Source organism: Cebidichthys violaceus, unplaced genomic scaffold (assembly GCF_023349555.1).
Source record: "Cebidichthys violaceus isolate CVI_PGR_0920_01 unplaced genomic scaffold, fCebVio1.0.p SCAF_3, whole genome shotgun sequence".
NCBI lineage: Eukaryota > Metazoa > Chordata > Actinopteri > Perciformes > Stichaeidae > Cebidichthys > Cebidichthys violaceus.
Window position 1 is genome coordinate 19,847,255 of NW_027176483.1, and position 22,023 is coordinate 19,869,277.

A 22,023-nucleotide genomic window follows, 5' to 3' on the forward strand; every position below is an offset into this window, starting at 1 on the left:
CACTTGCCCCACCTTTTTATTGTTCACCTTTTTTGAAAATCAAGTTAAGCTAAACGATGCTTCTCTGTTCTCCGTCCCTGCAGCTGAAGGAGCTGGAGGAGGAGTGGGTGAAGCTGCCTTCGTCTCCTCCCAAACAGACCAGGTTCCTGCGCTCGCAGCAGGACCTGAAGGCAAAGTTTGAGCAACAAGCCCAGGGAGGAGAACCGTCTGATGGTAGGTTTAAGAAGGATTTCTGCATACAAACGTGTGCTTTCTGATGTTGATGGGTTCTGGAGTGACGGGTCTGCTGCCATCTCTTTTTCTCTTCCTCTTTCAGGAGAGGATGAGGCGGAAACAGTGGCAGCGGTGGATCCTTATGAACTGCTGGAAGCCGTGGAGATTCTGTCCAAGATACCCAAAGACTTCTATGACAAAATAGTATGTTTTTCTAACTGCGTAGATTACTGACAAATCCCTTCAATGCATGACGTCTGTTAACTGGCCACACCTTAGTCAATTAAGATTCTGCTACTGAAACACTCCTAAATGATAATGGTGCTGTGTGTGTGTGTGTGTGTGTGTGTGTGTGTGTGTGTGTGTGTATGTATGTATATATATATATATATATATATATATATATATATATATATATATATATATATATACATATATACACACATACACACACACACACACACTCTGTTTTGTAATGAATCCTTCTTTCAGCATGTTTCAGTTTGTGTCCTTCCTCTGTCTGTTACTGCAGGAAGCTAAAAAGTGGCAGGAGAGGAAAGAAGCTCTGGAGGCTATTGAGGCTCTGACGAAGAACCTCAAACTAGAGAATGGAGACTATGGAGACCTGGTCAGAGCTCTGAAGAAGGTAAAGACGTTTTTCAGGCTACATCCACACCACTACGTTTTCGTTTAATACCGGGCGTTTCAGCACGATTTGTGAAATGATCTCCGTCCGTACTAGCACGACTGAAAACGAATATCGCATGAGCAAACCGTGACTTCAAACGTCCACGCCGTAGGGCCGATAACGCCGCTGGACACGCCGCTCGCTGATCGCTCCAATAACAGCTGCTTCCTGTGCATGTCGGCCGTGGTAGAATTATAACACAACAGCTGCTAGTAAAGACAACAAGGTCAGCAGCACCTGTAATCAGTTGTCCATGTTGAATTAACCTGGTAATCAAGGCTGTTGTTTGTAATCTTCCAGGAAAGGGTCACGTGATAGGGGCGTGACGAATCAGGGAAGGACACGTCATGACTGATAAGAACCAATCAAGTAGCGAGCGCGGGTCTCTACGTCATCGTTTCTAGACGCATGAGTTTTCGCCGTCCACGCGAAGAGACAACCCCGGAGCTTTCTAACGTATCTGTTTTCGGTGCTCTAAAACTCCGGCTCAGTGTAAACGTAGCAAAAGAGATTTAAAATGGAGACGTAGTAGTGTGGACATCTCATCTTATCTGAAATTAGGTTAAAGAGAAATCACTAGGCACATGTAAGCTTAATAAAGAATGTTGTCTAAAGCTGCGTTCACGCCAAACGCAAAGCAAATGTTTTTGTGTCTCGTTACTCGTGGGAGTTTGATCGCCGTTTTATTTTTAATTTGTGTTTATTTGATGTCATTCGTGTTGGATGAGCCGGAGAGTAGGAGTGGCTTATCTCCGTGGAAACCATTATCAACTAAGCCATTTGTTTCCGCCTTCAACCGTGGAAGAAATGACCACTATATCTGCTTAGTACTTGTTGTGGAAGTCCCAGATGTGGTGTAATCACTAAGCAACATGTCGGCTGTGTACTACAGCTGTATGAACTGTAAAAAGAACAAAATTGTAAAAAGTCTGAATTCATGTTGTTTTTTTTTGTTTTTTTTTTGTTCTCTCCACAAGACGACAAGTAAACAACTTTTAAAATGCTTGTTTCTCAATGGAGCTCGGATCGATTGATTCTAGGCTATGCTAACATCGTAGCGGCTCCATCAACACTGCAAATAACGTCATCTAGGCGTAAATACGGCGGCGTTGTTTTCATCGTTTGTACCATAAGGTTTCTACACACACATTTACACACACAGTTTTGTCTGGTCTCTGTACTAATATGCGGTATCTCAGAGCTCTGGGTGAACGCCTTCGACTACAATATTTATTTTCCTCACTTTTCTGATTCAGCGACATTCCTGACGACGGGAGGAGAATCTTAATGCAGACAGCGCCTGGCCGATTTTTGCGTCTACTCGTGTCCAGTCGCATTTTTGTATTGACTTTGTATGTTAACTCGTCGCGCGATCGTTTTGCGCCGCATTCGGTGTGAACACGGCGTAACGAGACTTACTGGGTTCATGTTTCAGGTTGTGGGGAAAGATGCCAATGTGATGCTGGTGTCAGTGGCAGCTAAATGTCTCGCTGCACTGGCCTCTGGGCTCAGGAAGAAGTTTGGAACGTATGCAGGACAAGTAAGTAAAGCAAAAGAGTTTGTTTTCATTCCAGTGAAACTATTGGGTTTAGTTGGAACAAAGAACTCATTAGCATTGCTGTTTTTGTTTTGACAGAAAGTGGCTATCGGGCATTTTCACAACTTTTATTTTTGGTTTGTATGTATAAAATCAAGAGACTAGTTATTTCATAACATTGTCAAAATGGGAGTAGTCATTAGGTAACTTTAGATTGGATAATACCATTCAGGATGTACAAACTACATGGGAATCTTCATACAATTTTCCAGTTACCAACACATTTAGCTGGTCACGTGAACAAATGACAGTTCTATTCCATGTACCCAAATCATTGACAAGTGGTAAATTAGATCTGTTGTGTTTTTAGGTGGTTCCAACTATTCTGGAGAAGTTCAAGGAAAAGAAGCCTCAGGTGGTCCAGGCCCTGCAGGAGGCCATCGATGCCATCTTCCTCACTGTAAGTTCACTCCTTAATTTGACGTAATGTTGTGTGAGCAGCTCTTCTTGAATCATCCAATGAAATGTTAATGAGCGTATAATAAAGGAGGAGTTGGTTACTGCGATAACGCTGCTCGATGTCTCTGTGGGGCTCTGTGTTAAACCAGCCTGAACATGTTCAGTACAGTAGTCTCTGCTCATCTGTAGTTCCACTTCAAATATGTCCATGCTTGTTCTGCTCCGTTCAGGTGTGTTTGCATTATTCTATGATATATATATTTATTTATTTATTTTATTTGACATAATTTCTAAGCACGACTGATCTCTAGAAAGGGTTTGGAGCAGTGACACTGCTGTAATGCCCTCACTCTGACCGTCATTTGATTTTGGAGCAGACCTAACATCCAAAACTTAGACATTTTTCTCAGAGGACAATATTTAATGAAAGAAATTATGAATTGATAATAACACTGTTGCTTTAACCGGTTAAAATGAGAAATGGCGCCGGCAGTAGGTCACATCAGCTATCACTACTTAATGTAACTCCCTCGTGTAACAACTTGTCGGGTTTGTGTGCCCGTTTCGAAACGGGCCCATTACTTTGCTTCCGGTATTACTGCAGCCTAGTGCTGGGCGGTTTTGATTTCCCGTATGATATTAATTTTTCATATACAGCCATTCCGGTGAATATCCGAAACAACTGCTGTCGCTCTTCAACAGGCAGTAAACTATATTGTTCGCCGCCACTAGCTTTACGGTCGGAGCTAGTTGTCTTAACTGTATTGAGAGGGAACCCTAAGTTATGGTTATAACTTTATAACACAACAATTAATAACCCAAAACTAACAAGGCAAAACACCACGACACCACAGTTTGTGACACATAAACAATTTGTAACACTAACAATTGTACATTTATAAAAATTACACCGCCGAACAACATGCTGGCTACAGCTCGCTAGCAAGCCGTTAGCACAACAGTCTGCTAACAGCTGGGAGAGGCCCCGTCGCTCCATTAAGAACAGAAAAGAGCGATGCAGGAGGAACAAAGAGACTTTTGCCTTTTCGGGTATTTTGGTTAGACGCGTATGCAACGCCGAGTACCGTGTAATATGCGCGGTATTTGTTATAAATGTACGTCGGTACATAGAGGGTGATAACAAGCTGTACCAGGAGGGACTTAGGACCCAGGGGAATGTAGGTGAATTAAACAGGAAGTGACGGAAAACACGCCACACAAACGGCTGTTCACCGCGCGCTGACCGGTTGTCCGCTTAATTATTAAACGCCCGATAAAATCATTTTCGCCGTTAATTAATGCGTTAATGCGGGGGGAAAAATACCGTGATATACCGTGAAACCGGTATAATTTTACAAAATACCGTGCTATAAATGTTTGGTCATACCGCCCAGCACTACTGCAGCCCAAGTCTTTATAGTAATCTTGCTGCTACTAATAATAACGTTCCCAGTTAGCTGACCTTTGACTGTTTGATCGGTAACATTACACATAACGCCAATGTTTTCATTTGCTGTGAATAAGCTGATTATAACTTAACGTTCACTATGAGCAGTCAAAACTCTGCAACAGTTTAAAGATAAATTACAGATTCATGAACAAGATTAAACGGTCACTTTTGATGTTTTAAAGGCAATTTCAATTATTTTGAGAATGCAGAAAAGCACCATTTCTCTCCAGTTTATCATGTATGTTTAGCAGTTATGATAACTATCACTGATAATTAGGGTAGGGACAAAATACTGATACAGACATATATATTGTACTACTTCATCTTATGTTGCGTTACGGATACACTAGTGCCAATGACACATGCAGGTGCTCTAAAGCTGCTCTCAAACCTTTATTTCAACATCACTTCTAGCAGGTATAATAATCTATCAAATATTGATCAAGGCCGACGCTCATGGGTATTACTCCCACTAGATCTGCTGCTATTAAGACTGATTTTTAACTCTACATTGTTCCACTGTTCAATGTCTGGCACAATTTGGCCTTTTAATTATTTGATCAAAAATGATTTTGTGTGTGTATAAAAACATCTGGTTTGTCGTTAGGCCTCACGCCACACCATTTTTGCAACAACGGTGATTTAAGAAGCAGCCTTGCACAATGTTGTTTTCACTTTGGTAACCTTTTTTTATGAAGATTTTCATTAGGCATACTTGTATCCTTTTTAATCGTGTTAACCGTTAACACTATTCCTGCTTTTATGCTTTGCTATTAAAGGTCCAAATGTTTTCTTCAGTTGGCTTGTCCTGACTCTGCAGACAAGCTTCTAGAAGACACCCTAATCTAAATTGGATGGCTTGTAACTTCATATACAGTAATGTTGTGTGTTTTTTTTTTTTTTTCCAGACCACTCTTCAGAACCTGTCGGAGGACATCCTGGCCGTGATGGACAATAAGAACCCCTCCATTAAGCAGCAGGCCGCTCTGTTTCTGGCCCGCTCCTTCAGACACTGCACACAGGCCACGCTGCCCAAGAGTGTCCTCAAACCGCTCTGTGCTGCTCTCACCAAGGTACTCGTCTGCTGGCTGGAAATGTCTCAGCGGCTCACTACCTTTTCCCCTCTTGGTAATGCGGTACGTGATGTCGTTTCAAATGCCGTCTTTCAAAAATCATACCTGTGCTTTTCTCTCTGACCACCTCAGCAAGTGAATGACTCCGCTCTAGAGGTGCGTGACGCCGCCTTCGAGGCTTTGGGGACGGCCATGAAAGTGGTGGGAGAGAAAGCTGTAAACCCTTTCCTGTCTGATTTGGATAAACTCAAACTGGACAAGGTAAAGGACCAGCAGAAGAAGGATAAATACATTCAAACGAGGATAAAGCTCCCGTTTTCAATTGTAGTGAACTGCTTCCCACTGTCCTCCTTTTTATTCCATATGTGAACAGATAAAGGAGTCTGCTGATAAAGTGGAGCTCCCTGGAGCGAAGAAGGGTGCAGGAGGAGGAGGAGGAGGAGGAGGAGGAGGAGGGGGGGGAAAGAAGGCGGCAGCAGCTAAAGCTCCGCCCCCTGCTGAAGCTCCACCTAGATCCTCTGCCCCACCCAAGAAGACCCAATCTGGTGCTGCCAGCAAGGTATGCTCAGGCTGATGCACATGTAGAAAACTAAAATCAATCGAGAAACTACTTTGTCCCCTGGTTCTACCCGATGTTGCTGTGTTACGGACATCGCGACCCGATTTAACTTTGGTCGCATTAAGGGTCTACAGCTGTACTAGAAGCGTCTCTTTTAGAAGTCTCTCTTCTTTTCTGCAGTCGTCAGCAGGCCCATCGAAGAAGGGCAAACCGACCTCTGTAGTTGGTGGAAAAACCAAGAAGAACCCTGAGAGCAAAGAGTTCATTGAGAGTGAACTCTCGGTAAGTCTGTGTGCATGCGTTTTCCTTTTGAAGCTTTTGTCCCCGCAGTTTTAAAAGGTTAAAAGTCTTACAACTTTTCTTGATACTCAAGTTCTAAAAATGTCCGGAAGTGTAGAAGGGTCCGTATTGTTCGGTGCCTCTCAGAATCTGAATTCCTTGATGGTTTGAAATATAAATCTAGATTTATATTTCTAGGTGTGAAACTACAACCACATCAAGGTTTCTGGTTCAGTTTTAGATTTGAGGGTTTCATTTAGTTTGTCAAAGCACAGGTGGACTTGATGATGATGATGATGATGATGATGATGCTGGCTGCGTTCTGGTTGAGTCACATGGCTCTGGTATTGTGCACGCTCGCTCCCTGACATGGCCTACTGGGACACTAAGGGAATGGAGCCCTCGTTAATGTTATTTACAGCTGTGTGCCTCTGCCGTTTTTGACGAGTCAATGTCTGCATTGAAACGGGTCCGTTATGGTGAGCACCGGGGTGACTGGGGATCAGAGGTCGAGCGGGTCCTTCAGTCTGAAGATTGGCGGTTTGATCCCCGCCTCCTCCAGTCCTAGTACATTTTTTTTTTTTTTGGTGTATGAATGGGTGTGAATGTTAGTTAGTCCTGATGGACAGGTGGCACCTTGCATGGTAGCTCCTGTCATCAGTGTGTGAATGTGTGAATGATGACATGTAGTGTTACAGAGCTTTGAGTGGTCGTAGGACTAGACATGTACAGTCCATTTAGCACCAACTTTAAGCGTTATCAGTACATTGTTGTTGGAAGTTCCAATGACTGTGTGTGTGTGTGTGTGTGTGTATGTGTGTGTGTGTGTATGTGTGTATGTGTGTGTGTGTGTGTGTGTGTGTGTGATCATGTCAGACTGAGGTGTGTGAAGAGCGGGCTGCGGCTGTACTTCCTGCCTCCTGTCTACAGCTGCTGGACTCGGCCAACTGGAAGGAGAGACTGGCCAGTATGGAGGAGTTCCAGAGGGTGAAGTGTTTTTTTTTTTTTCTTCTTCTTTTTATTTTACTCCTGTTAATTCATGACCAATTATTTCTTACATTTGTATCCGTTTGCATGAAAATGATGGTGCCCGTCACATCGCGTGACGCTGCCCAACCAATCAAATGTGTGTCAGTTTGGAGCCGTGTTAAAGGCTGACGTGTCCCTACCTGTTCTACAATAATGTGCAGGAATAATAATCTATGGCTTGATGCATGCTTCTAGGCTGTTGAGACCATGGATAAGGCGGAGATGCCCTGCCAGGCCTTAGTCAGGATGCTGGCCAAGAAACCAGGCTGGAAGGAGACCAACTTCCAGGTAAGCGTCTCTGTTCCAGCGGCAGACTGTTTCCTGAAGCCTCGAGTGGACGTCGTCTGGGACTGTGAGGAATCACGTTTTTAGAGAAAAGAGATCCTCTATTTATTTATTTATTTATTTTGTCTGCAGAATTCTGTTCATTAGTTTTTAATCCAGGTTGTCTCCATATTGTCCCTTTTTTTTTTTTTTTTTAATTCTTTTTTTAAATTTTTTATTGTAGGAATTTGGGTTGGGCTTCCACCTTTACTGTAACCATAACAAACGTTCCACATGCATAAAAGACGTATCAAAGAGCACAATAATATGGTGCAAACTGGATTGGCTGTACCCATTCTGATGCCGTCTGCCCTGTGTAGGTGATGCAGATGAAGCTGCACATCGTGGCTCTCGTCGCTCAGAGAGGACAGTTTTCAAAGACGTCGGCCTCCGTGGCTCTGGATGGCTTGGTGGACAAGGTTGGAGACGTCAAATGCGGAGGAAACGCCAAAGCGGGCTTGACCGCTATCGGAGAGGCGTGCTCTCTGCCGTGGACCGCGGATCAGGTTTGTAGAGACGCCTTTTTCGCTTTACGAGGGATGGTTTACTCTGGACAGAAGAAAAAAGTACATTTTGCCCAAATGGAACTTCAGTAGATGTTGATCATGATGGACATCCTGTATTCACAGAGCTTGTGTTGTGTTTGTCAGGTTGTGTCTATGGCGTTTGCACAGAAGAACCCCAAAAACCAGGCAGAGACTCTCAACTGGCTGGCTAACGCCATGAAGGAGTTTGGCTTTGCTGGGTAATTTACAGTCCTTATTTTAGTGCTCATTATTATTTCAAATCAGTGTAATATGTATATTAATTCAATGATTTTTATTTATTTTTTCCCACCACCTGAACCTCCCCTCTCTCCAGTATCAATGTGAAGGGCTTCATCAACAACGTGAAGACCGCTCTGGGAGCGACTAACCCCGCTATTCGGACCGCCGCCATCGCCCTGCTGGGAGTCATGTTCCTCTACATGGGAGCTCGTCTCCGCATGTTCTTTGAAGACGAGAAGCCCGCCCTCCTCGCGCAGATAGATGCCGAGTTTGAGAAGGTATGGACGAGCAAAGCTACTATTCCTCCCCCCCGCTTCATCGCATATATTTCTACCTCTCACCGCTTGGGTCATCCTGAGCAGGGAAAAGGAAACAAACTAAAATCTCTATTTGTATGCGTCCCACACAGATGCAGGGCCAGTCCCCACCAGCACCAATCAGATTCACCAAGAAGTCAGCAGCAGAGGAAGAGGGCGACGAAGGAGAGGAGCAGGAAGAAGATGGAGGTGGAGGAGCAGCGGCACAGGACATGATGGACCTGCTGCCCAGAACAGATATCAGGTAATCCAAACACTGACCGCCTCCAGTCTACCAAAACCAGATTTAACTTCATACAGCACTACCGGTTCAGAATATCAACGCGATAATAATAAGTAAATTGTCCATAAATGAGAAGAGGGTATCCTTGAGCCTAAAGTTAATATCAAACATGGCAAGTTCTGCCTTATGTTCCTCGTGCAGAGAGGAGGAGGGGCTTACCTCCATGTAGATACGACATCCACCGTGGCCAAAACAAACACCGGTGTTGCTTGTACCCGTTTATGGAAGTCCCAGATATTTTATTCATACATACAGTATATATTCATGCTTTTTCTTGTCTGTCCACGTCGATAAGCAAACCACTTTTAAAATGCTTGTTATCTGATTTGGAGTGCTAGGCTATGTTAACATTGCAGCTGCTCCATCAACACTCCAAATGACGTCATAAATAAGGCATGAATACGTCGGTATTTATTTTGATTGGTACTATTGTAGACGGCCGCGCCCTCAGCGATGTCAGGAGAGTCTTTATGCCGACTTACTTTCGGGACTATTTGAACATTTTGCGTCACCACATTCACTCTATATAATTGCGCCACATGAAATAATAAAAATAAAATGATAAAAAATAAATGATCGCACATTTTCCTCAGAGGGCTTTACGATCTGTAAACATACGGCATCCTTGAATAGATCCAGTTGTTTGAAGGAGATGTTTTCATAAATAGATATTAGAGATGAATTATGACCCGTTTACACTACCGCTAAACAGATTACGATACATCAATAAAGCTACTGATGACAAGATTTGTTTTTATGGATGAAAATACAATCTTTTATTTCCTTGTGTGCCACGATCATCAATGATCAATAATTAGAATCAGCAGAGGAAAAAAAAAACCAGGATCAGGGATCTCTAAGAGTTTTATTGAATCCAATAAATCCCACTTCAGGATGTTCTCTTACTAATGATTTAAATTCAATGTGTCCTGCTCCAAACTATCGTTATAATATCTGCCTTTTTAAAATTGCATCGGTCGACCTCTAGAAGATGATCGTCTACATGATATAATGTCACATCACTCATAACAAGATTTTAACAAAGACGATATTTAGAAACGTGGTACTCAAGAAACCACGATGCGTATTTAAGCTGTACTAAAAATCCTTTTTTAAAAATTAAAAATCCTTTTTAATTTTTAAAAAATTTAAAAAAGGGTTAAAAATCCTTTTTTTTAATTGGTCCTATTTACAATATTCTGAGATGCAGAATTTTGGGTTTTCATTAGCCGTAAGCCATAATCATCAACATTAAAAGAAACAAACGCTTGAAGTATATCACCCTGTGTTTCATTTTTTTGAATTACTGAAATAAATGAACTTTTCGATGATATTCTAATTCACTGTGCACGTGTCCCATTGTGTTTGGCTCAAGTGAGGAGACACTCGGTTGATGTTGCTTGCTCTTACATAGACTGAAGCATTCTGCCTATATTTTCTCTCTCTCTCTTCCCTCCCATCTCACAGTGACAAGATTACGTCTGATCTGCTGTCTAAAATTGGTGATAAGAACTGGAAGATCAGGAAGGAGGGTCTGGATGAGACCGCGGCCATCATCTCAGAGGCCAAGTTGCTCACGGCCAACATCGGAGACCTGCCTCTGGCCCTGAAAGCCCGACTCGGCGATTCCAACAAGATCCTGGTTAGTAAGAGAGCAGACGTCACCGCAGCAATGCTCTGTTTTAGAATGAGACAACATACTGTCCCTGATTTCATTATAAGGCTATTGAATTGTCATTGTACAACAGGGTTTCCTAACTTTAAGTGGTGGTTCAGAGGGGTTCTTTTTCTATCAGTCTATACATAGTTTTTTGGGGAAATGATTGACTTTTTGAATAACTTTTCTTTTGTGGTCTCCCAGGTCCAGCAGACTCTTGCTATCCTGCAGCAGATGGCTACACCCATGGGACCTGGACTCAAGCAGCACGTTAAAGCGCTGGGATTCCCTGTTATCACCGTACTGGGAGACAGCAAGGTAAAGCATCTGTGTTTAATGTGTTCAACAACAGTGGCAGCGGTGAGATGGAAATGGGAGAAAAACAAAGTGGAGGGCATTAAATACAACAGTTTAATATTAAATTACAGCGGTTTACGATTTAACACTAAAGGTGAGAAATGTACAGCATAGGTAGAGCATTCTGGTGTAAAATACACAAATGTAAAATGTCTACTTTTAGAATGATAAATCGCCCTGGGGCCTGTTGTGTCCTGACTGTGGTGGTGGTGGTGATGATGATGATGATGGACCTGTCCTCTGTTTCTCTGCAGTCTAATGTAAGGGCGGCTGCGATGGCCACTCTGCAGGCCTGGGTGGAGCAGACTGGGATGAAGGACTGGCTGGAGGGAGAAGATTTGTCAGAGGAGCTGAAAAGGGAGAATCCCTTCCTGCGACAGGAGGTACACCGTGAAACGCACTCTCATCTGACGTGTTTGTGAAGGAAATCTTGCATTCCACTTATTCAGAGAAGACAAATTCCATTTTCTTGTACCTTCTGCGCTAGTGGTGTAACGGATCCCCCCTTCATGGCACGCATGTGAACCGCAGACTAATTACACAGTTTACCTTAACCATCACAGTGTGAAATAAAGTTTTACTGACATTATCCACCAATATTCAGTAAAAGTAAAATTAGTATTGCCGGCAAAAGAATGTGATCAAAGATCTCTAAAAGTTCTACTTGCTTCCTTTTTTCTTTTGTGCTGATCTGTGATCCGAACCGTGAGTTTTAGGATCCGTTGCACCACTATTCTGGACCCAGAATGAAATTTCAGGCACACATTATTTTTTTTTTCCCCAGAGAAAACTGCACACAGCGCAGATGAGACTCACGATTTGCCTTGAACCTCTCCTTATCACCCAGGTGCTTGGCTGGTTAGCAGAGAAGCTGCCGACCCTGAGGACCGTACCGGGGGACTTGATGCTGTGTGTCCCCCAGCTCTACGCCTGCCTGGAGGACAGAAACGGAGACGTGAGGAAGAAGGCTCAGGATGCCCTGCCTACCTTCATGATGCACCTGGGCTACGACAAAATGGACAAGGCTGCTGGGAAACTCAAAGTACTTAACGGATGTATTGTGCTGTGGCTAGCATTTATCTAAATGCATTTTCACAACCATCTTGTCTGCAATAACGACCGTCTCTCTCCTCCTCATCTGCCTGCAGACCGCCTCCAAAGATCAGGTGGTAGGCATGTTGGAGAAGGCCAGAGCTGTGATGCCAGCTAAACCTGCTGCCCCTGCTAAAGCTGGAGGGGGGAGGGGCTCCGCAGAGCCCAGCAGAGCCGCTTCAGGTTTGTGTCACGTTACGGTGAATCCTTATCACAACCACGGTCTTGCATTAAGACGGATCCTCAGTGTCTGACGTCAAACGTTTTAATAGTCTGCTCAATATTAGTTTTATCGCATTGTATTCTCAAACGTGTCCCTCCTCTGCAGCCTCCAGGCAGCCAGCCAGTGAGGACTTTGTGGACGGTAAACCTGAAGCCAAGAAGGTCCGAGGAGGAGCGGCCGGGAAGAAGGTATGTCTTTCTGGACGGTCTTCTGTTTTAGATTTTTTAGTGTGCACAGAGGAACAGAGGCGTGTTATACTTTGTAGGACCCAATAAGTAGAATTAGTGAAATTTATGTGATATAAATGTCCTCTCATTTATATCAATAATGAAGGAAGGGAGACATGTTCGGTTCAAGTCCAGTCTGACCCTTCCAATTGTATGGTTTGAAATTTTTAGAGTTGATCTGTCCCTTTTTTTTTTTTTTTTTGTTTGTTTGTTGTTTTTTTTAGTAAATATTCACACATTGATGTCTCTCCTGTTAGTGGTTGTGCATATCAGGCATGAGCATTTGACACAATTTAATTTTTGTTGATGCGCACCGTTTCATTTCATGACAGTGAAGTGTAAATATGATGTGGTTTTTCTACTCACCCAGCCTCCCTCCCCTCCAGAAGACCCTGTCCCTCCCCCTTCCAAGGACAAGGACAGTAATGCTAGTAAAAAGCCCCCCTGCAAAGGGAAGGCTGCTGCTAGCGGTCAACAGGTAGTCCTTGTGATGAAATGTTTTTACACTTCATCTACCTGCTGCTACTTGTTAAAGCTGCGTAGCAGACGTGGGCCCAGTTTTTCCGTGGACAGATGTTAACCCCTGTCCGGCTTCTCTCTGCCTTGACCCGGTCGGCTCTCGGCTCAGTCTAATCCCGTCTCTAATCACTAAAACTGCCAGTGAACACACCACTGTACAAACGGAAGCACATGGACACACATTTGTTAGATGGAATGAGATCAACACACGTCTGTATTAACCTTGTAACATGTAAAAACCTGCTAACATGAGATGACTCAAACAGCACAGTGCATCAGGCAAAAACAGCGCAGTGCATCAGGCAAAAACAGTGCAGTGCATCAGACAAAACAGTGCAGTGCATCAGACAAAACAGCGCAGTGCATCAGACAAAACAGCGCAGTGCATCAGGCAAAACAGCGCAGTGCATCAGGCAAAACAGCGCAGTGCATCAGACAAAACAGCGCAGTGCATCAGGCAAAACAGCGCAGTGCATCAGGCAAAACAGCGCAGTGCATCAGGCAAAACAGCGCAGTGCATCAGGCAAAACAGCGCAGTGCATCAGGCAAAACAGCGCAGTGCATCAGGCAAACAGCGCAGTGCATCAGGCAAAACAGCGCAGTGCATCAGGCAAAACAGCCCAGTGCATCAAGCAAACAGCGCAGTACATGCTTGCTAACAGAAATGAAGCACAAACTGAGAGAGGTCACGTTTCAGGTCACCCCACTGCATGAGTGTGTGTTTATCAGTGTTTTGGAATAGTATCACATCTGTGTTTCTGCACTCTGTGTGTGTTAACCTGCACTGAGATCTGTTCAGCATAACACCCTTTGTCTCCTGTCTGCCACCTACACACACCTCTGTCACGGTTACACACACTGCTAAGAAACGTTCCACAGGCGGAGCACATCGGTTCACTCGCTGTCCCTCACTCTGTGACGCTGCCTCTCCTCTCAGGGTGCAGCTGGCAAGAAGCCCGCAGCCAAAAGCCAGAAGGATGATGAAGACAAGACAGGGCCAATCTTCGTCCTCATCCCCAACGCTAAGGAGCAGAGGATCAAGGAAGAGAAACAACTAAAGGTATCCGACGAGCTGAAAAAACATGTCCTGATCCCAGTGGGAGATCAGTTCTATTCTGTGTCTGAGAGTGGAAGTGTCAGCTGATGGATGGGAAGCGGAGTAAAGCTTTGTGCAGTGTAATAAAATGAATTACTGAATCATCTATAATTGTTGGTGAGATGTATTGAAGAGGAAATAGCAGTAATAATGTTTTTAGAGTATTTAAAAAAAAACAAAAAAACAGGCAAAATAACTCTCCGTAAATATTGCTGACAAAATGTTTCCTTTGTAGGTTTTGAAATGGAACTTCACCACTCCCCGAGATGAATATTTGGAGCAGCTGAAAACGCAGATGTCCACCTGCTTTGCCAAGTGGCTCCAGGACGAGCTCTTTCACATAGACTTCCAGAGACACGTCAAGGCTATAGGAGTCATGATCGAGGTAGTGGTTGGTCTTAATCTACAAATTACAACATTAGGAGTGGGCTAGTTTCGGTAATAAAGTCTGAATGTGTGCGTTTGTGTCTGGCAGAGGTTGGAAAGTGAGAGCGAAGCCACCATCAGCTGTCTGGACCTGATTCTGAAGTGGTTCACTCTGCGGTTCTTCGACACCAACACCACAGTCCTGATGAAGGTGCTGGAGTATCTGAAGCTGGTGTTCGCCATGCTGAACAGAGAGAACTACCACCTGACGGAGTACGAGGCCAACTCCTTCATCCCCTACCTCATACTCAAGGTGAGCACACGTCCCGCTCGGATCGACAGAAGCCACTGTGGAGCTTTTTCCGCTCACAGTTTCGTCTCTTTCTTCAGGTGGGAGAGTCGAAGGACGTGGTTCGCAAAGATGTTCGGGCCATACTGGCCATGCTGTGTAAGGTTTACCCAGCATCCAAGGTCTTCCCTTTCCTCATGGATGGAACCAAATCCAAGAACTCCAAACAGAGAGCCGGTAAGTCTCTACAGACCTGTACTGTTCCATTATACGCCTCTTTAATGGGGAACGTGTCTTTGAAGAGATGTATTCTAACATTGTTTCTGTCCTCAGAATGTCTGGAGGAGTTGGGTTGTTTGATAGAGGGCTATGGGATGAATGTATGCCAGCCAACACCAGCCAAGTCTCTGAAGGAGATAGCCGTGCACATAGGCGACAGAGACACATCTGTTCGCAACGCCGCCCTGAACACTGTGGTGGCTGTCTACAACGTCTGTGGGGACCAAGTCTACAAACTAATAGGAAATGTAAGATGGAGGATACCGTTATCAAAAGAATCGACCCCGAAACATGCAATTGTACATGACTTGTTTTTCTCTCCCCCCCCCCCCCTATCCCTTCCAGTTATCGGAGAAAGACATGAGCATGCTGGAGGAGAGAATCAAGCGTTCAGCCAAGAAGACGACGGCAGCTCCCGCCAAGCCGAGCGCGACGGAGAGGTCTCAGAGAGAGCACCCTACCAACCCCAGCGCCACCTTCCTCCGCAAGCCTGCACAAGAAGACCCCAACAAACTCAAGTAGGTCCCCTCTGCCTCAGGGCTGTTTGTTTTCAAGTTAGGAAGCCAATAACACCAGCTCACCAAGAAATATATAATATTGAGGGAGGAAAAACTAAAAGTATATACAGTATATATGGCCATAGAGGGAGAGAGAAAAATATATCTATCGAGCCATTATTTACCATTTTGTGCGTTGAAGTTATAATTTCATACCTCAATTGAATCATTCCCCTGGTTTTGATTAATTCATGGACACAAATTCAATAATTCTGGATGAAGTCCTTCCGGCTGCCACATGCTTGAAGTTGTAGGAAGCTCCGGATAGAGACTCTTTAGATGAGCTTTACTGTAGCCTGGAGTCGATCACTTGCTTTGCGAGGGATTATTGTCGGTAAAAAGCGATTAACGAGAACATCAGGAGCCTGTGGATTATGTGGTCGGCTGTTTGCTGACTTGGAGGATGCTTTTTGACTTTATAGTCGGCTGTGTGGAAGGCCCTGGAAAGCTTCATGGTTACTGTTGGATGGATAAACATGTGAGCAACAAGAGTTACATTACGGCCTAGTTTTTAAAATGTCTTCTCTCTATGGCTCGATACAATATAGCATACGTTACTAAAACATGATGCATACAAACTAAAAATAAGACGGATGTTCAGCCAGTTTTAAAGTGAACAAGTCTTTCTCCAAACATGGCAATCCCTGGTGTTAAAGTGCCTAAGTATGAAATCTATTCACTGCTTTGTTTATTATACAACATTCAATCACAGTGGGCATAATATACAATATAAAAAGACTTTGTTTAACTGGACAGTATTGCATAAATAAATCCTTTAATATATTTTGGGACTTTAATGCTTAACCGTTACCTTCTTGCCGATGTAAAACTAGACAAAATCAATTCTGATATTTCCATAATTGGTTAAATTTTTTACTTTCATAATACAAGACTCCTAAGCGATTGAGCAGCCTGACTGATGACCAAATATTACAAACATTGATGAATGGTAGAAAGGCTGCAAACCCGCCCCCCAACACACACACACACACCCCCCAACTTCTGTTTTACAGAAATCATTTATCCAGTGATGTTGGTCAGTAAACAAAACTTTCATTCCATTATTTTACAGGTAGAAGGCCGTGGCATGCTTCTAAATTAATGCAGTTAAAATGTCTTATCGTTGGACATGAATTGTCTTGAACGCACTAAAATCCAACTCTTCCAGCGGTTTTTCATAAGCATGTTATCCATCAATAAACATGTCATCCTCCTACATGCTGAGGACTGTGGTTGGATTCATACTCTTCGATCTCCAACTAATCTGTCCTTCTCTTGTCGTTTTTTTTTTAGTCGTTGCATGTTGGGCTGCTCTCACAGATGCTTATTTTAAAGGAAAATTGGCGCTTAAAAATCCGATTCCACTGCGTCTGTGAAAGCAGCTGTCTTGTCTTCTGCCCGTCCGTCTCTTAACCCTTCATCTTTCTTCCTGTGTGATTTCCTTCTTTTTTTCTGCTCTGCTTTCCTCCTCTTCTGGAGCAGAATAATGTATCGCACGTATAGGATGTGAGTACCTCCTCCTCCTCCTCCTCCTCCTCGCCCCTCTTGTCTACATGTTGTCATTGGAAGAACTCTCCTCTGAATGTGATCTAATACTCATCATTCAAACGACTAATCATCTGAAATGTTTACTGTGACGGTGAGGTTTAGTCATGCTTCTGGACATGGTAGGTAAAGCACCAGACTAATAGTCCAGGTGTCTAGCTGTCACTTCCTCTTCTCCCATCATCCCGTCGTCTTACTTATGTATGTTGTTTATACTGTACCAGCTTTTGCCAGCTACAAATATAGGGACACAAATCTGCTTTTTGACTGTTGCAAAAAGACCTTCTCCCCCATTGATGGCCACACCTTATTGTGTTTAACCTTTTATAATTATCTAAATTTTAAATAAACACGACGACTATAAGTCATTACACTGGTGATGAGACTGTTATTATGTGATTGTCATAGTGTGTTATGCTCAAAATATGACATTGTGCACAATTTTGAATTGAGGTCCTTGGTAGAGATGTGCCAGTACACTGGTCTTACTACTGTATAGACTGTAGTGAACCATTTTAATGGAAACAACGCCTCCTACTACTTCTATTACTGTCATTATCAGGATTCTCCTGCCTTTTTACCAGTAGATTTACTTTGATTAGCCTCAACAGTAACTTTTTACCAGTCAAACGGAGACACGGTCACTGTAGGACCAGAGGGCCCGGATCATTGTCTGTCTAGTTCTAGCAACTTTGGCCATGACTTGCTATGCTAACGTTAGCTAGTTAACCTACTGAAGCGTGGCTACTTTATCGCTTTCAACAATCAGTGAGAGCAGGCATGTAATTAAACTGCGTTTTTTAAATTGCACTCATTCACGTTAATTCCCACGGTCAGCCTCAACCCTGGCTATGGTATTTGTTGGCAGCCCCAGCGTAACGAGTCGCGCTTCGGTTCCTACCCGGGTTCCTGAGTCGCGGTTCGATTCCTACCCGGGTTCCTGAGTCGCGGTTCGGTTCCTACCCGGGTTCAGGAGTCGCTGTTTGGTTCCTACCCGGGTTCCTGAGTCGCGGTTCGGTTCCTACTCGGGTTCCTGGGGGATGCATTTTCATTCCCATCCTCTACAACGATGGACGAACGCCGACACGCCGTCCTCGTCTTATACACCACTCTGTTACTTTGAAGCTGCTGGTGGGTCTTTCAGCTCCACTATTTCATTTCCACATATTGCGATTTGACTGAAGCGACAATCGGCTTTGTGTGCTAAATGTGTCAGCAGAATTTGCACTCGTGAGCTTTGGTTCCGCATTACGGACCGTGACTTCATTACCGATCCCCGGCTCCGGCGGTTCAATCCCCTGGCTCCGCTAGCCGCATGTCGATGTGTCCTTGGGCAAGGCACTTAACCCCAAAAGTGCTCTTGTAGCTGCGCCTACGGCGTGTGAATGTTAGTTAGTCCTGATGGCAGGTGGATGGTCTCGACTGGTTGGGTTTAAAGAGAGAGACGGCAACAACAACAATAATGGCACAACAGTTATAATAATATAATGATATGATCTCTTCTCTTTGTGTTCGTCAGTACACGTGCTGCAGCATTCTGGATCAACTGGAGAGTCTTAATTTGAATTGAATAGAGCAGCCTGATAATAAGGAATTGCTATAATCTAGTCCAGAAGAAACGAATGCATGAACTCATTTTGAGATAGAATGTGACTGATTTTTAAATGACAGTTAGTACATTAGATTAAATAGGTCCTTTTAATAATCCCGCAAGGGGAAACTTTTTTTGCTACAGCAGCATTTATAGGTATAGGCAAAGCAATACAAATAATATATACAATAAAATAGAATATTAAATGAACTAACTAAACAATGGTGCAGAGATAGAACTAGACAGTGTAACGGTGTTATAGTTGTCTGATCGGTCTGGCCAGAGGGCAGGAATGTTCTCCTGTACCTGTCCTTGTGACAGCAGAGCTGGATGAGTCTGTCCCTGCGGTAGGTGGTGGAGAGGGTGGTCTGGGTTATCCCATATGGATAATAGTTTCTTCAGTGTGTCTCCCCCTCCCCCTCTCCACCACCTAGTAGCAGCAATGTTCTTCATTAATGTGGCCAACAATCACTGAATGAACATGCTTGATACAGATGCACAATGTTGGTTTTAGATCAGCGCTGATCAGCTCCAGTCCTGACGGTCCAACTACAATTTGGGAAAAGTTCAAGCTAATCACTTGAACTCGGTTCAGAGCAGGGCTGCACTGGAGGGTAAACCCACAAAACCCTCTCAATGTTTGACTATTGTCTGACTGTTAGTCGTTTTGAACTCATTAGAATTGGATTTTTTTTTTTAACATTTTATCCTCGTTTGTATTGACCGACTGCTATCGGATACACCCTCATAGATGCTCAAACTAATGCGTAAAAGCTTGTGTCAGTCAGGACTGAAGCTAAAAGGCACTGATCGATAATACACTGGACTAAATGTACTCTCTTGTCGACTTCCCCTCCCCCCCCCCCATCTATCCTATCCATCCATCCAGCCAAGCCCGTCAGAACGCCCAGCACAGCGAGTCCTCCCACCCCTCCACCCCTAAGGAGTTTCAGTTAGACCTGGACATGATCGAGATGGACCAGGGCCGAGTGTGCGAGCTGCCGGACCTCGTCCAACACAAGCTGGACGAGCTGCTGGAGCCCATCATGATCCCTGAACCCAAGTAAACGCACTCTGAAGCGCAACCGGGCTAACGCACGCCGACGCAAATGCGCAGCTCAGAAAGTATGTGATTTAATATTGTCCGTGTTTTTGTGTTCAAAAGGATGCGTTCGGTCTCTCCGCACTTTGATGACCTCCACAACAGCACGGCCTCCACCATCAACTTTGTCATCTCTCAGGTGGCAAGCGGTGACATAAACAACAGCATACAAGCACTGGCGCAGGTATGAAAACATGAAGATGGCATCGCCGATGAAGGGGATGTTTTTGAAGCTTGGATTTGTGTTTACCGTCTACTGCCGTTATTGCAATTACTAGAGCTAGAGAAAACCACATTGGTGTAAGGGTGAGCCTAGGTGGAGCATGCTAGAAACCACCACAACGCCTACCGATCACTCCTTGAATGCCTATAACGGATATATCAGTATGGTGTAGATGTTGGCCAAATAAGTCACAGGAAAGGTCAGCAGAGAGAAGTGGTTTGAGAGACACAGCGTCCCAAAGTTTGTCCAGCACTTAACTGCAACTCTTTATGAGCATAACTTCCACAACTGCCCCAGTACAGACTCCCTCCAGGTTCCCATGCTTCACCTACATTCCCCCGGGTCCTAAGTCCCTCCCTGTACAGCTTCTTATCACCCTCTAATGTACCAACGTAGATCGCTTTGAGGTGGGATCAAAAGTGCGGTTTGTCCCCGTAGATCGACGAGGTGCTGCGGCAGGAGGACAAAGCAGAAGTCATGTCGGGACACATCGATCAGTTCCTCATTGCTACCTTCATGCAGCTGAGGCTCATCTACAGCACACACATGGCCGATGAGCGGATGGACAAGAAGGACATCATGAAACTTTACAGCTGCATCATCGGAAACATGCTCTCCGTGAGTCACACGCACACCAACGCGATTCGTCAGTAACTACATTGTGTCATCGTCGTCACATCATCGACCTCACCGTTCTCTTTCTATTAGTTGTTCTCTATGGAGTCCCTGGCCCGAGAGGCATCTATGGGTGTGCTGAAGGACCTGATGCACGGTGTGATAACGGTGATGCTGGACGGCAGAATGGAGGACATAGAAGACGGACTGCAGGTCATCAGATCGGTCAACCTGCTGGTGACCAGAGTTATGGAAAAGTCTGACCAGACCAACATAAACAGGTTGGTCTGAAGGTTTTAATCTCCTGTGTTATAATAGAGCGGCGAAGTCCCGCCCCTTCCAATGGACCACCATGTGATGTCATTTCTGAAAACTATTTACTTAGTCAACGGAGAGGGAGGAATCATTTTTTGATCCCACTTTGAATCGTGCCATGAATTAACCGTATGATGTTAACATTTTGCACGTCAAGAAAGCTGCAGTTTGTCATAAAAGGGTTAAAGAATAAAACTGTGAAAATGCGTTATTACAAAGACACCCAGGAGTGGCTTAAGACGTCTCACACTGCCTCACGCCAACAGCTGGTCTCCCGCCTCCTTTTGTTTCCTGGCAGTCGAAAAGAAACTCTGAAAACGTGACGTTTGGGCGGGAAACGTTGCTACGTTAGCTAGCAAGTCTAGCTAGCAAGTCTAGCTAGCGGCCATGTTGGTGACGTAGAGATGTAGTTCACTGATCGCTTTCACACAAAACAAAATGTTTCTACAACAAACGGCCACTTTCTTGAATTGCGAAACTATCTTTGACAAACACCATATGTGTAATTCATGACGCAATTCAAACTTCCTGTTGACTATCGTAGCATATTTTTACCAAAATATGGTCCCGGGGGTGTGGCCTCTATATGCCAACAACAATCTATGTGATCGTGCAGAAATAGTTTCCTCTTTAAAGTAAGAGATGGTTCTTGAATCCACAGTTTTGTGTTCAGTCTATCGATACCAATATGTTTGACGTTATTAGAATTGTCCCTGAGTGAATTTACAGTGACGTGGTGTGGCCATAACAAAAATACCGACACTTATAATAATGGTAGAACATAGTTGTTAACCCTTCCCCTTCCTGTCTCTGCAGTGCTCTGCTGGTTTTGCTTCAGGACAGTTTAGTCACCAATGCCTCTCCTATGTTCTGTGAGCTGGTCATGAAGGTAAGGAGTGACTCCGCCTCCTCTTACTGACCCTGCTGTCCGTTAACTGACTCTGCGCCGTTTGTGTGTGTGTGTGTGTGTGTGTGTGTGTGTGTGTGTGTGT

General features: G+C 44.2%; 1 protein-coding gene across 3 annotated transcripts in view; it reads left to right on the forward strand.

Annotated features, from left to right (window-relative positions):
• ckap5 (cytoskeleton associated protein 5) overlaps positions 1 to 22,023 on the forward strand; it is a 31,876-nt gene that overhangs the window by 5,425 nt on the left and 4,428 nt on the right. The window contains exons 6-39 of one of the 3 annotated variants that reach the window (XM_068724183.1): positions 84 to 213; positions 317 to 417; positions 746 to 859; positions 2,337 to 2,441; positions 2,809 to 2,898; positions 5,256 to 5,420; positions 5,553 to 5,681; positions 5,794 to 5,979; positions 6,160 to 6,261; positions 7,135 to 7,245; positions 7,483 to 7,575; positions 7,932 to 8,117; positions 8,262 to 8,356; positions 8,473 to 8,656; positions 8,788 to 8,939; positions 10,446 to 10,620; positions 10,840 to 10,953; positions 11,247 to 11,375; positions 11,840 to 12,034; positions 12,141 to 12,267; positions 12,413 to 12,495; positions 12,905 to 13,012; positions 13,991 to 14,113; positions 14,385 to 14,534; positions 14,625 to 14,828; positions 14,906 to 15,041; positions 15,138 to 15,331; positions 15,429 to 15,601; positions 17,123 to 17,146; positions 19,666 to 19,839; positions 19,942 to 20,062; positions 20,540 to 20,719; positions 20,810 to 20,997; positions 21,848 to 21,920. In XM_068724183.1, coding sequence (XP_068580284.1) covers positions 84 to 213; positions 317 to 417; positions 746 to 859; positions 2,337 to 2,441; positions 2,809 to 2,898; positions 5,256 to 5,420; positions 5,553 to 5,681; positions 5,794 to 5,979; positions 6,160 to 6,261; positions 7,135 to 7,245; positions 7,483 to 7,575; positions 7,932 to 8,117; positions 8,262 to 8,356; positions 8,473 to 8,656; positions 8,788 to 8,939; positions 10,446 to 10,620; positions 10,840 to 10,953; positions 11,247 to 11,375; positions 11,840 to 12,034; positions 12,141 to 12,267; positions 12,413 to 12,495; positions 12,905 to 13,012; positions 13,991 to 14,113; positions 14,385 to 14,534; positions 14,625 to 14,828; positions 14,906 to 15,041; positions 15,138 to 15,331; positions 15,429 to 15,601; positions 17,123 to 17,146; positions 19,666 to 19,839; positions 19,942 to 20,062; positions 20,540 to 20,719; positions 20,810 to 20,997; positions 21,848 to 21,920 — 4,614 coding nt within the window. The remainder of the gene's footprint in view (positions 1 to 83; positions 214 to 316; positions 418 to 745; positions 860 to 2,336; positions 2,442 to 2,808; positions 2,899 to 5,255; positions 5,421 to 5,552; positions 5,682 to 5,793; positions 5,980 to 6,159; positions 6,262 to 7,134; positions 7,246 to 7,482; positions 7,576 to 7,931; positions 8,118 to 8,261; positions 8,357 to 8,472; positions 8,657 to 8,787; positions 8,940 to 10,445; positions 10,621 to 10,839; positions 10,954 to 11,246; positions 11,376 to 11,839; positions 12,035 to 12,140; positions 12,268 to 12,412; positions 12,496 to 12,904; positions 13,013 to 13,990; positions 14,114 to 14,384; positions 14,535 to 14,624; positions 14,829 to 14,905; positions 15,042 to 15,137; positions 15,332 to 15,428; positions 15,602 to 17,122; positions 17,147 to 19,665; positions 19,840 to 19,941; positions 20,063 to 20,539; positions 20,720 to 20,809; positions 20,998 to 21,847; positions 21,921 to 22,023) is intronic. The other 2 variants (XM_068724184.1, XM_068724185.1) reach the window with 2 other exon arrangements.